This window comes from Mustelus asterias, chromosome 5, assembly GCF_964213995.1.
Source record: "Mustelus asterias chromosome 5, sMusAst1.hap1.1, whole genome shotgun sequence".
Classification (NCBI taxonomy): Eukaryota; Metazoa; Chordata; class Chondrichthyes; order Carcharhiniformes; family Triakidae; genus Mustelus; species Mustelus asterias.
Window position 1 is genome coordinate 114683015 of NC_135805.1, and position 14753 is coordinate 114697767.

The 14753-nt window shown below is 40.7% G+C and overlaps 1 protein-coding gene across 1 annotated transcript in view; it reads left to right on the forward strand.

Annotated features, from left to right (window-relative positions):
* The first annotated feature begins 3466 nt into the window (after positions 1-3466).
* fbxo25 (F-box protein 25) overlaps positions 3467-14753 on the forward strand; it is a 38639-nt gene continuing 27352 nt past the window's right edge. Inside the window, 3 exon segments of the mRNA XM_078213225.1 lie at positions 3467-3736; positions 3739-3821; positions 14470-14573. Of these exon segments, the coding sequence (XP_078069351.1) occupies positions 3629-3736; positions 3739-3821; positions 14470-14573 (295 nt within the window). The 5' untranslated portion in view covers positions 3467-3628.

Sequence of the window (14753 nt, forward strand, 5' to 3'; positions counted from 1 at the left end):
TGTACATTGATGCTTGCTCTGTTATGCTTCTGTTATAACCTGGAAGTTAATTTTTCATGTGTAACAAAAACCTACAATCAGACTTTTACAATTAAAACCTTGTTATGCAACTTTTGAGATTTCTGCAATGAATCTTTGTAAACTTTTGCATTAAACTTGTAATTCTGAATGCTTTAAAACTTTTTATGGCTTTGTTCAAAAACACGATTCATTACATTCCTCAGGTAGTAAGATATAGTGCTATCATTTCATGATCCCTCTCTGTGATAAGTTGGGGTGCTGTACTGGCGAAGTTGATCCTGGTGTTTTAGGAGTTGTTTTATGTTTGTGGCATTGTGCCGCTTGTTGCTGATGTTGCTGGTGTTGAGCTTCTTGTTGATTGATGTTGCACATGTTGTGGCTGATGTTGCTGCATCTTATCAGACCACCCCTTGCTTTGGGAGCATCTGTCAACTATGCTAGTCTCATCTCTAATTTTGCAGAGTTTTGGTGGCATTAAATTCACAAGGTGATGGATCTTTACACCTGAATCTTTTATCTCATGTTTCTCACGTGGCAACAGACAAGTTGCTAGCACCATTTCTCTTCATGGCTGATTCTTCTGAGTGAAAACATAACTCTGAAGCCTCAGACTCAAGACTCTGCAGTCTTCTGCTGTTCTAGATTTTCCTTGCAGATCTGTTCTAGTGGATGATGATGATCACTCCATAGGTATGGAATTTCTCTCCACCATTTCCTATGTTGCCATATCTGGTCTCAGATAATGTTAGAGGTTTGGATGTGAATGCTGTCAGCTTTCCCTCTCATACCAGTCACTCCCAGTTCCTTCATAGAAGCATTTACCTGCAGTGACAACTTTCTCTCAGTTGTAACATACTTGTCTCCTTGCATACTATGAGTTTGCTGCAATTCCCCTCATGCAACGTCTTCTCTCATTGGCTCTTGTAGGTTTGGTGAGTGAGCTATTAAAGTGCTCATCTGTTGAATTAAGCCAATAAAATTTCTCAGTTCTTCCTTATCCCATAGAATTTCCATCTCAGAGATTTTTTCAGGACTCTGCTTAAGTCCATTAGGTGTGTACATCATTCCAAAGAACTGGCATTTTGTCACCTTCACAATGCAAGGCCTCGTTCAGCTTGATCCCAGCTTTCCTGGTTATCTCCATGGTTTCATGTAGATGGTAGTCATGGTCTTTTTTCAAACTATACCATAGATCTAGATCACAACAGCTATGCCCATTGCTTCTTTGTATCCTTTGTGTCTTGTCTTCTGCTGAAACATGTCCTGGCTCTCTTAAAGGCCAAAAGGCAAACATAGGAATTTGTGCCCTCCAAAGGGTGTGTTGAATGTTGTCAACAGCGAAGACTCCAAGTCAAGCTTCATATTCTAGTAGCCACTTCTGCTATCAAGGAAGGCCTTTGTCCCTGCCAGTGCTGGAGTGATCTTTTCCAGTGTTGTGGTTGGGTGGTGATCCTTCTTTATTGCCCGGTTAAGATCTTTGAGATCCAGGTAACTTTCATAACCATCCTTTCAAATTCTCCCATATAATGATGGAATTTACCCGATCAGTAGTGTCTGTGAATCTGGCATTTTATTTTCTTCTATCTCTCTGAGCTCTCTTCCAAGATTTTTTTTTAGCTTTATTGGTGCTTTATTAGGGGAGGAATCACTGGTTTCTTCTCTGAATCAATGATGATCTTCAAAGTATCCAACCATTTCATCAAAATACACTGGACACATTTAGATCCAATCTTTCTTGCTTCTGATTGGAGAGTGTACTACCTTCAACCTTCAGTGATGCCTCCTCCAGCTTATGTTTTACTGAAATCAGCTGCAGCGCTTCATGAACTGTTCAACCCAGGATAGCAGGACCATCTGTTTAAATGATAGAACATACAGGTCTTTTACTTAGTGTGTCCTTCTGATTTGGGCAGCTCCCAGGTGTCAAATCGCAGTTCCCCTCATATGCAATTAGCATGATGGTTCTTAGTTTCAGAGCAGCTTTCTTTGGATAATCATCTTTTTCTTCATTCATGGGATTAGGGCATCTATGGCTCTGCCCGTCCCTAATTGCCCTTGAGAAAGTTGTGGCGAGCTGCCTCCTTGAACCATTCTCTTTCCAAGTTTCAGGCAAGATCTTCTGGTATAGTCTGAGCAGAATGATGTTACTCTGTGTCCAGCACCAAATTCAGATTGATGGTTGTGGATTTATCTCTCTCTCCTCTGATCTGAATGGTTGCATGAATTTCTTCTTTGGGAACTGTTGCAACCAAACATTTAGGTGTATGGTTCCCACGTCTATCGCGTCTTCAAACTCATTGTAATCTTCCAAGGCATGGATGTTTGTTTCTTTTTTCTCATTTGTACTTTTGCTCTGCCTTTGGTAATTCCCTTACCTTCATTTTTCTATGTCTTCCATATTTTTTATCCAATAATTGGGCTTTCCACAGTTTGGTCCATATGCAGGGCATTTCTTTCTGTCAGAAATTGTCAGTAGACTACCTCATTTCTGCCTCAGCGTATGAAATTCGTATTGGCGGATCTGATGGTTTGCATGTTGTCTGGGATTTTACTGTCATCCGCAATCATTTCACATCTACTGCAAAGGTCTAACCTTTTCTTTCCTGTTCACAAAAGGAAGAAGCTGATCTTTAGTTCATTGCTAGTACCCTTCAGGAAACTGTTGAATGTGAATTTGCAACTTTGGCTTGAACTTTTCCAAATATCTTCACCACATCACCAGCCTCTTCCCATTTCAGAAGGGACTGGAATTGCACTCTTGTTACTGCAGCGGCGGCCATTTCATTTTCACGCAAGTAAGTTTTGTCTGAGCCTTTTCTCAGGTTGATTTTCACAATCCAGTTTGCATCTGCGTCCTTTGAAGGTCTGAGTGCCTCTCGCACTCGACAGCCACCGTGTCAGGACTGGTGCAACAGAACTCGAAACAAAAAAAAACACTTTTAACACCAAATCATGATCTTTAATCGTGCATAATTTCTTGCGTGGCAGAACAACGTGTGGTCGGTGCACAGACTGCACGGAAGTGCAAAATGCAGCATTATGGATAAAACAAAATGGAACTCAAAATATTTTTCAATGGTATAACATTTCTTCCACAAACCACGCTCTACAACTACCACACGCTGTAGAAAAATGGAAGAAGGAAGAAAAGGGAGGAGAGGGAAACAAAAGTAATTTCGCTGCCATTCTTTTCGCCAAATCAAAATAAACTAAATCAAATAAACTCAGAGGGTCCGGCTGAAGGAAACCACAGTTGGTATCTGCGAAGCCACGCGGAACAACAATTGGCCCTGGCTCCTCGATGATTGACGGCTACATACACCAATGAAAACCCAGAATGGGGGAAGCGGGGCGGGCGGGGCGGCAGACAGCGACAGATAATTGGGCAGAATAAGGAGCGCGGGGCGGGATTTCCGACTCAGGGGCTTCCGTCAATAAAGGCGGAGGGGAGCTGTTTGTAAACATAGGCAGCGCGAGTGGGCGTTCGAACCCCCAACCGTTGATAACGGCTGTCGCGCGCGCCGCTTCATGTGGACGGCTGCTTCACTGTAAAGCGGTGCGGGCCAGCCGCCGCTCCCGGAGGGAGCAAGCAATCAAGGAAGGAAGGATGCCGTTCTTAGGGCAAGATTGGCGATCCCCGGGAGGATGCTGGGTGAAATCCGAGGATGGCTGGAAACGGTTCGAGTTTTATCGAGAGGAGGATGAGGAGGAGGAGGAAAGGATGAAGAGGAGAGGGACAAGGAGGACAGCAGCCTCCGCCGCCGCCAGGGGAAGCAGCAGCAGCAGCAGCTGTGTGGACAGTGAGTGCTGACAGAACCGGGACTGAGCCATTAGCCATAATAAACATCGATGGAGAACACCCTTACCCCACCACATCAGAAACATCAGCCTTAAGTTGTTTTTCATTTTGCTTCTGTGTCTTGTTTCCCTGTTCGTTTTGTTTTTATGTCCTGGCAGCTTTTTCTTTTTAGTTGTGTGCCCCCAATTGTGCTGCTTATTTTATTTTGGTGTTTTAACTTGTTTTTCTCTGTTACACGTTTGGTTATGGCTGAAATTAACGCACAAGTCAGCGATGTTTCAAGCCCCCATCCTGGGGGTTTAATCCCATGGGAGTTGAGCTGGATCACTAGTTTTTTGCCAGCTTCAGTGATGTCCTGGATTCGCCTTCTCTACCTCCCAAATCTCAGCACAAAGGAGCTCTGACAACTTCAGATTGGATAGATTTGTTTCTTGTAAGTGCCACAGGATAATCCTTTTGGAAGAGACCCTCCATTGGTTTTATTTCAACTTTTTAATACATAGCTACACCATGCTTGCTCTGAATCCCTCCAGTTTAACACTGGTCCCCACAATATGATGGATGGTATGCAGGACCTGGTCTCCACAAGAATTGTACCATATGGTCACCACTAGCAGTACTGTCATGCACACAGGTAGCTCTGACAGCTGGAGGGGTGAGGATTATATTGAATATGTTTTTTCTGGCAGCTATGCCTTTCAGGATTCCGTCAACACTCTTGTGGAGGTGCATCGGAGCCACCCTTGATAATGGACATTGAGATCCTGCTGTTTTCTTTTGCCTTTGATGATAGGTGGTAATCAGGAGGTTTCCTAGACTGTCTTTCACCTGATGCCATGAGACTTCATGGGATCCGGAGGCAATATCAAAGACTCCCAGAGCTACAGGATGGCACAGTGGTTAGCACTGCTGCCTCACAGTGCCAGGGACCCATGTTTGATTCTGGCCTTGGATGACTGTGCAAACTTCTCCCTGTGTCTGTTCCTCTGGGTTCTCCGATTTCCCCCCATAGTCCAAAGAAGTGCGGGTGAAGTGGATTGGCCATTGTAAATATGTGGGGTTACGGGAATAGGGTGGGGAGGGTGGGCCTGGATAACAGTGCAGACTCAGTGGGCTAAATGGCCCCCTTCTGTCACTCTTTAGGGATTCTATGGCTCTATGATACTCTATCCTGATCATATACCCTAGCTGCAATCTGGGGGTTCGTCCTGCTATTGGGACAGACCGTACCAAGGGATAGTGATGGAGGAGGCTGCTACATTGGCTAATGGGTATGTTTCTGTGGATGATGGAGGAGGCAGTAGGGAGTATCCCCAGAGAGCCCCATCCTGGCACCATTGGGGATTTGTGATGAAGACTATTACATGGCCTGGTGGCATTTAAAACATTACTGAGCCATTTCATGAATATAACTGCTTGATGAAAAAAGAATTTGCACATATGTGCAGTGTAGAGCTTGTTTGACTAAAGATTCTGGTTGAACTTCTAATCTACCCCACACATTTAAGGGATGGGGTGCTGGTGGTGGATATAGGTGTGTGTGTGACACAAGTAGGTGGGGGGTCTTCTAATAGGTTTGCTCCAGGGTCTGGCAAAAATCACCATCCATGAGTCCAGGATATGCAAAATAAAGGATTTTGGGGCTTCTGGATACTTGCCCCTCTTTGGAGGACTTGCATATTGATGTAAGTCTGTGACACGATCATGTAATGTCCTCCATTTTATTTAAAGTATTTCATAACTGGTGAGTACCATTGGTTATGTATTAGCTATCAGAAGAGAGTGCTACTCTAAAATCTGCATTTTTGTCTTTGTTGTGAGCTAATTGTTTTGGCGATGCCTTGCTTTTGTAATAGGGGAATTATTTTGCAGCAAATAGTAACTGTTAATTCTCTCAACACAGTCCAATGCACTTGATTGGTTAACTGTGAGAGATTTAGTGGTCAGTTATATGTTGCAGATTGGGGCATGGAAAGGAATAATTTCACAGTTATTAATTTTGCAGAGCGGTTATTCGTATTCAGTTGTTTCAAAAGCTTCATATATTTATCAGCTGAGAATGTGTAATGGAGCATTAGAAATTGAAAATTGTATATTTATTTAATGTTCTAATATGCATGGTTGGTTCGTCTTGCATCCACAGAAGGGAGGACAAGGGCCTAATAACTTGCAATATCACAAGTTAGATTTTTACCACCAGCGGGAAATTCATTTTCTCATTCAGTTTGCAGTATTTATTACTATTTAAAAGAAAGACTTACTGCTGCGTGATGGTGACTGCTATCATTTATTGCAGTGCCATTTACTCTACTGATATATTTGTGAAATCTAGCCTTGTGTCTCAGACTGAAAGTCCAAAGTTTTGTACAACCATGGAGCTCTCGTCCCAATCATGAGGCTGCAAATGCTATAGTTCCCACTGATCGGGGATCTGGAATCTGTGTCCCTCAAGTTAGTGATGATCAGATGAGGATGCAGAGCAGCATAGCAACATGTATTTAATAACCTAGAAAGTTAAATGAATAGGCACCTTTTTCTGTTTGAAAGTACTGAAGTTTAAATTGGTTTCCTGCCATGATATGAAGTTAAGCTTTTTGATTCGGATGAGTGCTGTAACGATCTTGGTTGATACTAACGCTCCCCATAATTTTCACCACTCTCTTCTGCCACCAGGATATTGATGTTGGGGATTCAGTAATGTTAATTAATGCCATTGAATGTCAAGGTTGGTGATGGTCATTGCTTCACACCACACAAGTGCCAGGTAATGACCACCATGCCTTAACATTCAATAGCATCCACTATTAAAACCATACAATCCCTACAGTGCAGAAGGAGGCCATTCGGCCCATCAAGCCTATACTGACTCAAAGAGCATCTTTCCACGTGGGTTAAGGTTGATGTTGTTACCATTGATCAGAAACTTGACCTGGACCAGCCATGAAAATATTGCGACAATAGGAACAGTTAAAGATTGGGTATTCTGATACACCACAGCTTTTAAAAGAACCTATAAGGCCAAGTCAAGAGTGTGATGAAATATCCTCCACTTGCTTGGATGATTTCAGCTCTAGTGACACTCAGAAGCTTAATACCACCCAGGAAAAAGCAGCCCACTTGATTGGTGCACGGTCCATCACCTTTAAATGTTTACCACTTCCCCAACCAACACATCATGGTTACAGCATATACCGTATGCAATTACACTGCAAAACCTCATCACGGCTCCTTTGACAGTACCTTTCAAACCTATATTCTCTATCACCGAGATGGACGACGGCAGCAGGTGCAACAGGAACACCACCACAAGTTTCTACTCCAACATCATTGAGACGTTTGTCATTCTTGCACCATTTCCAAATCATAATCCAGGAGATGATGGGGTAGTAGTAATGTGGTTAGACTAATAATCCAATGGTCTAGGCTAATGCCTTGATGACATGGCAGCTAGTGGAATTTAAATCCAGTTAATCAATTTGGAAAGTTTTTCATTACGACTCCTCAGATACTGAAGCAGTCCATGTCCAAATGCAATAAGGCCTGGACAATATCCAGGCTCAGGCTGACAAGCGGCAAGTAACTTTCATGCCACACAACTGTCAGGCAGTGACTATCTCCAACAAGAGAGAATCTAACCATTGTTCCTTGACATTCAATGGCATTACCATTGCTGAATCTCTCTTTATCAACATCATGGGGGCTACCATTGACCAGAAACTGAACTGGACTAGCCATATGAATCCTGTGGCAAGTAACTCGCATGTCCACCATCTACAAGACACAAGTCAGGAGTGTGTGTATTGGAATACTCCACTTGCCTAGTTGAGTGCAGCTCCAACAGTACAAGAAGCTCAACGTCATCCAGAAGAAAGCAGCCTACTTGATTGCTAGCTCTTTCACACACATCCAATCCCTCTATCACTGATGAAATGTAGCAGCTGTGTGTCCAATTAAAGATGCACTGTAAGAACTCATCTTGGTGTTCCTTAGGCAACACCTTCCAAACCCACAACCACTACCATCTAGAAGGACAAGAACAGCATATACCTGGGAACACCAGATCTGGAAGTTCCCCACAAAACCACTCATCATCCTGACTTTGAAATATATCGCTGTTCCTTCACTGTCACTGGGTCAGAATCCTGAAACTCCCTCCCTCACAACACTATGGGTGTACCTACACCTCATGGATTGCAGTGGTTTAAGAAGGCTGCTTGCCACCACCTTCTGAAGGGCAACTAGAGATGGACAATAAATGCTGTTCTGGCCAGGGACACCCACATCCCATAAATAGAAAGAATAATGGTGACTGTTATCCAAAATAAGAATAATTGTGACCATGAAATTGTCATTCATTGTAAAACCCATCTGGTTCACTAATGTTCATTTTTTTTAGGGAAGGAACTCTGCTGTCCTTACCTTATTTCGCCTACATGTGACTCCAGACCCAATTTTGTTGACTTTTAACTGTGCTGTGAAATGTCCTAGTAAGCCACTTGGTTCAAGGGCTATTAGGGCAGCAAATCTTGGCCTTGTTTGTGACACCAACACTCCATGAAAGAGAAAAAAGGCAACTCCCCACCACCTTTTGAGGACAGTAGATGCCCAGATTCCATAAACAATTTTTAAAATTCTGGGTTGGGAGTAGTAGTCTAGACTTTAGTACAAGTAGAGGACTCACTGAAGCTTTTCCCGAACAATCAAACTGCCTGGGTCTCCTTTTACATTGAGTCAGGACTATTTGTTTTACAAGTATGTGTTTGTTAGTTACAAGCCAGACGTTGGAGTGTTAAATTATACATCTTTAAAAGCCATCTAGACAGAATTGAAGTTCAGGATGTCAGTTCCTTAAATTTTTTACATTTTAAATTTACATCTTGTAAAATTACACTTGGCACATCAGATGTACAAGTTTCAAGTATAATTTCAAACATTATACAAGTTCAAAGGTATCCCAATGCAGTCTACTTTTTTATACAGTGTATTTACAATCACTCATCACAGTGGATGACTTACTCTACTGTTTCCATTTATTCGACACAAATGTCCATCAAATACTTATTTTCCAGTGTCCATTTTTAAGGTAAATACTTCTATCTTTCAAAAAAGCAAGCAGGCCTTTTGAGGCCTGCATGAATTTCATGCCGGATGCCAAAGGATCCAGCAAAGTAGTACATAGGCAGAAAGAAACACCTTTTTGCAGTTGCTCTCTATTATCCACTTCTACTTCGATCAACGTTGGTGGAACGCTACATTTGACCATTACTGTGGTCAGTGAGTGAGGCTTGGTTTTGCAAGAACATAAGACTGCTCAGATGAACATGAAGTACATCTTTCAAGGATCATTAAAATATAGAAATTCTGCCTTGGCTGCGAAATTGATGGTTAAACCAGATAATCTTTGGCTGCATTATTATTGTGTAGTTACAGGAAGAATGAAGAATTCTGGTTTATCTTGGATCTTTCCAATTCCCATTCTCTAATGAAGGCATTTGGGAAATTTGTGTACTAGTAGACAAAACAAGCAGCAATGTAATGTGAACAATCTTGAAATATGATGCCAAATACCTCCCTCACTCTAGATAGAAATGGAATCATAGGTATTTGGACTGAATTGCAAACTATCAGCAAACAAATTAGTTCAAGTTTCAGGTAATTTGGTTATCTCAGCTATCTGTCACCTAGTAAAACTGTGTTTATACTCTGAACAGGAGTAGGAAATGCTGAATCAACCGACTGGCCTATTTGTGCAGAAGAAATTAGACTTAAGTTAGCTAAAAAAGGAAAATAAATTTAACTAACCAATATACAGACTGAAGCAAAGAGAGCCTGAATGATTCTGGTAAGAGTTTTTGTAAGCGTATGCCTTTTTTTTCATAAAGAGCTTGAAACATTGACTGTTGCCAACTAACTCATGCCAAAGATTTGTCCTTAGCAAGTTTATTTTGGAAGTATTTGCTTACATGAATAAAGGAGATGTAAAAGGTGGGAGTACCTTATCTATAGAGTACTAGTGCTACTCCATATCGATAAGAAGTTAACTGCCATCCTACCAAATTTAAGTTCAACAGGGAGAATCCTTTGGTTGCAATAAGCAAAACATTATTTCCTTAATCACACTTAAAAAGAAACCCTACTGTAAGTATAAATGGTTAATAAATTCTGCTACCTTGGGTCCAGGGTGACAGGTAATTTGCCTCTTGATGCAGAACTCGATGCACACATAAGGAAAGCAACTACCATTTTTTCAGTCCACTCATTAAACATGCATGGATTAACATCAAATTGAGCCAAATTCCTGGTTTGAGGTCTGTTATTCTCTCATGGGATGTGGGTGTTATTGGCCAGCATTCATTGCCAATTTTTAATTGCCCTTGAGAAGATGGTGATGAGCTGTTTCCTTGAGCCATTTAATATCCAGTTGGTGTAGGTACATCCACAGTGCTGTTAGGTAGGGAGTTCCAGGATTTTGACCCAGTGACAGTGAAGGAGTGGTAATGGTAGTTTCAGGTCAGAATGGTGTGTGGCTTTGAGGGGAAAGTGTAGGTGGTGGTGGTGCATCCAATGCATTGGCTGCCCTTGTCCTTCTAGGTGATAGAGGAAAGTGCTTTTGAAGGAGCCTTGGTGAGTTGCCCAGTATCTTGTTTTATGTCTATGAAACATGGACCACTTGCAGCTTTCAAGAAAGGAAGCTCAACAACTTTCACCTTCACTGTTTGCAGAGCATCTCGAGGAAGGACAAATCCCAAATGTAGCATTCCCCTCAAAGGCAAATCTGCAGTGTATGCCAGCACTCGTCAAGCGTGACTTTGGTGGCTCAGGTAAGTTTAGAGGATGGAAGATGGTTGCATACCTAGGAACTTTCTGTCTAGTGCAGTAGCCAGAGCCAGGTGACCAATACTTTGCCCATAGTTTTCCTTCGAGGAGCATTAGACAAACATGACGGGAAGACCTGAAACGTCAAATAATAGGAGGAACCAGCTGACGACAGAGAAAAATGGCAAGATAACCTGTGGGCCTGCCTGCGTCACAATGATGATCGATGGATACAACAGTTTGACAACCAACATTGAAAGTGTTGATACCTGCTTCTCATAGATTGGCTTCTTTTTGGCATCAGCAAAAGTTCACCAAATGAAGCTACCCTAAGCCGAACATCATTTTATGCAGAGGAATGACAAATTTTCTATTTACCGAATTAGTACTTCCATATTTAAAGATTTTGTTTATTTTTATATAGTCAGAGAAGCAGCCATTTCTTTGTTTATCATAGAGTCCCGACCGTGCAGAAGGACGCCATTTGGCCCATTTAGCTGCTAATCCCCCTGACACCAAGGAGCAATTTATCATGGCCAATCAACCTATCCTGCACATCTTTGGACTGTGGGAGGAAACAGGAGCACCCGGAGGAAACCCACGCAGACACTGGGAGAACGTACAAACTCCACACAGTCACCATAGGCTATAATTGAACCCAGGTCCCTGGCGCTGTGAGGCAGCAGTGCTAACCACTGTTCCAACGTGCCGTCCTTAATTTATTCCAAATACTATGCTTCTCCAGATCCCTCAAAAATGGAAGCTAGCTAAGGATGGTGAAATGCTAGCTAAAATCACTGGCAATAAATCCAAGATGCTGTAGTCTGATTCCATTCATGCATCTATCATGTATCTATTTTCATGAATCTGAAAAGTATTTAGTTAATCTGCATTCTGAGTTATCATTTTAAGTTTATAGAAATACTGTTCACATGGTACTGTAACATCAAGATTTTCCTCAATCTGCTCTGCAAGCTTGTAGAGAGTTCAGATGAAGTTTACTAGAATCATCTGGTAATGTGGGACTTTTGTATCGAGGAAAACTAGATGATCTGAGATTGCTCTCCATGGAGTAGAGAAGGGGGTAAAACTGTTTCCATTGGTAGAAGGGTGAGCAAAGATATAAAGGTAATTGACAGGAGAACCTGAGATGTAGCAGAATGTTTTCATGCAGCAAGTTGTGACCTGGAATGCACAGCCCCAACGGTGGTAGAAGCAGATTCCGTTTCAAAAGGGGACCGGATAATTACTTGGGGAGTGCAAACTTGAACTGCTAAAGGGATGTGAAAGAGCAACCTGATGGATAGTTCTTTTAAAGAGCTGGCACAATGAGTTGACTATCCGCCTTCTATGTTTGTCATTCTAGGATTAGAATCCAGAGATCTGCAGTCAAAACCTTGATGCTGTCATCTCACCTGAACCTGCAAATTTGTCAGGACCCAATTTTGGCCATTTCATTGGTAGCATATCAAAGTTATTCCAATAGGGTTGTGTTCCTCCATGGAATGGTGAGGAGAAAGTTGTTTTGACCTATCATATACATGGATTGATGTAATTTAAAATTAAAACAAGACTAAACTAATCATTTTCTTCAAATCATCTAATTTGAAGCTTGTAAATGCAAATATCCTTATTGTAGTGTTGTTTACATGACTTCTTGGAATTTATTTGAAGATTTTGAATCATCAAGTGGGTTGTCTCCATTACTTTTGCATTTGAGTATTAAAAATATACAGAAATTAAAAGTTTTTAATATTAAATATGGTACAAATACTAGATTGTCTCTTCATTTGCCACCTCTGTTGCCTTACTTCCTATCTGTTAACACTTATCATACCTATGCAATTAACTGCATAGCCATACGGATAAAAGATATTTGACCTGTATTGAACTATTGAAATCTGTTTCATGTATAGCAAATTTGATAAATTTGTACCATTCATAAAATAGGCACAATTGAAACTCATTCATGCCACTGTAATCTGGAATAAAAGGCATTTCTCCCTATTTTCTTCCTATATTATTTAACTGACATTAAATTTCCTAACCTACCCAAAGCGCTCTTCCAATTTGATTTTGACTTGATTTATTATTGTCACATGTATTAGCATACAGTGAGAAGTATTGTTTCTGGCACGCTATACAGACAAAGCATATCGTTCATAGAGAAGGAAAGGAGAGAGTGTAGAATGTAGTGTTACAGTCATAGCTAGGGTGCAGGGAAAGATTAGGTTAATGCAGGGTAAGTCCATTCAAAAGTTTGATGGCAGCAGGGAAGAAGCTGTTCTTGAGTCGGTTGGTACGTGATCTCAGACTTTTGTATCATTTTTCTGATGGAAGAAGGTGGAAGAGAGAATGTCTGGGGTACGTGGGGTCCTTAATTATGGTGGCTGCTTTGTCGAGGCAGCAGGAAGTGTAAATAGTGTCAGTGGATGGGAGGCTGGTTTGCGTGATGGATTGGGCTACATTCACGACCTTTTGTAGTTTCTTGCGGTCTTGGGCAGAGCGGGAGCCATACCAAGCTGTGATACAATCAGAAAGAATGCTTTCTATGAGGCGTCTGAGTGCATCCAAGTGTTGATCATTGTTTTTTTTTCCCTGGCATTTGTCCTCCACTTTCATCAAACCTCTTGGTTTTAGTGTCTGGCAAATTCTCAAGTGGTTTCTGGCTTAATTGTGATTTTCATTAAATAGTTTGTATGTTTCTATAGGGCCTCATCCTGATTATTTTCAAGTCTGAAAATGTTTGCTAGACTTTCCTCTTAACAGAAATTTTTAATGCTAGGGGTCAATCGTGTGGCTTTTTTTCTGCACACTGTCTATGGCTTAAGTCATTTTATTGTGCGAGAGCAAAACAGAAGAGTTCAACATGCATCTGACCAGGGCACTACATAATTATGACGTTTTTTGAATTGTGCTGAACTGACCTTGTATTATTTCTGCTCCACTGTTTGGTCCTGAATCAATGATCATACTTTCTGCTCCACCATTGGCTTTTGCTGGTGTATTTGTTCTGCCGTTGTGTAAAAACTTGCACTTCTCCTGTATTGAATTAATCTGTCACTGATTTTCCCAATTGCATTTGAATTATCAAGCTCAATATTCCAACCCTTGGCTGTTTTGCCAACTAATAGATATTTTGTTGATTGCAAAGCATTTAAAATGAATACATTTCGTACAAAATTGTATGAAAATATTTGGAACTGTTAAAGCAAATAAATGCTTTGCAGTACCTACATGGTTTTGTTTACAATTTTACATACCAAAAAGCAAAGCAATTTGGATTAGTGTTGTAATAGCATGCCACTTCTCTCTGCAGTTACCAAACAAAAGCATCTCTACAAGAAATCCTAAATATATATTGTTAAATCTAAATATTTGCGCTTGGTAATCAGTAAATGAACCAGATGAAGCATTCACTGTAGATAACCTTTCATTACTTCATTTTGGTTGCACATATAGATTATGAGAAGGCAATATAGTTTTGATTCGAGTTTCCAATGAGGAGTTTACTCCATCTTTGACATAACTTAAGCGTGAAAGTTTCAAAATGTAAAGTCTTTGAAATTATAATTTGATATGCATTTATATTCTAACATTAACAGAAGGCTGAAACTATCCTGCAATACCAGCAGTGTGTGAAATCTCAAACAAAATTGTTTCCCTGGAATAGTTCAAAGTGCATGACTTATTTCATTACGAACTCTCATTAATACTATTTTAAAAATGCGTAAATTCAGTATTTAGCCACATGAAACTTTTATATTAAAACTAACATCTACACTATGATCACATTTTTAGGTGAAGTATTTGAGCTCCTTTGTTTTCAATAGATTGCAAGAAGAGAACAAGGAAAATGAAATTATTGGAGAAGACTGTGAGGTGGTAGTGAAAAAGAGGAAGAAAGATCACTTCAATAACAACACGAAGACCCAATGTAAGGTTTTTCATATTTATTTATTTTAAAGTGAACACTAAACACTTGCAGGCTAAATTATTTGAACACCTGTTATGCAAAATATGCATTGATTGGATACAGTAAACAAATTACTCTTTAATTATACAATAGCTATTTGTGATTTCTGAACTATTTGGTTTAATGCAGGTACAAAAATCT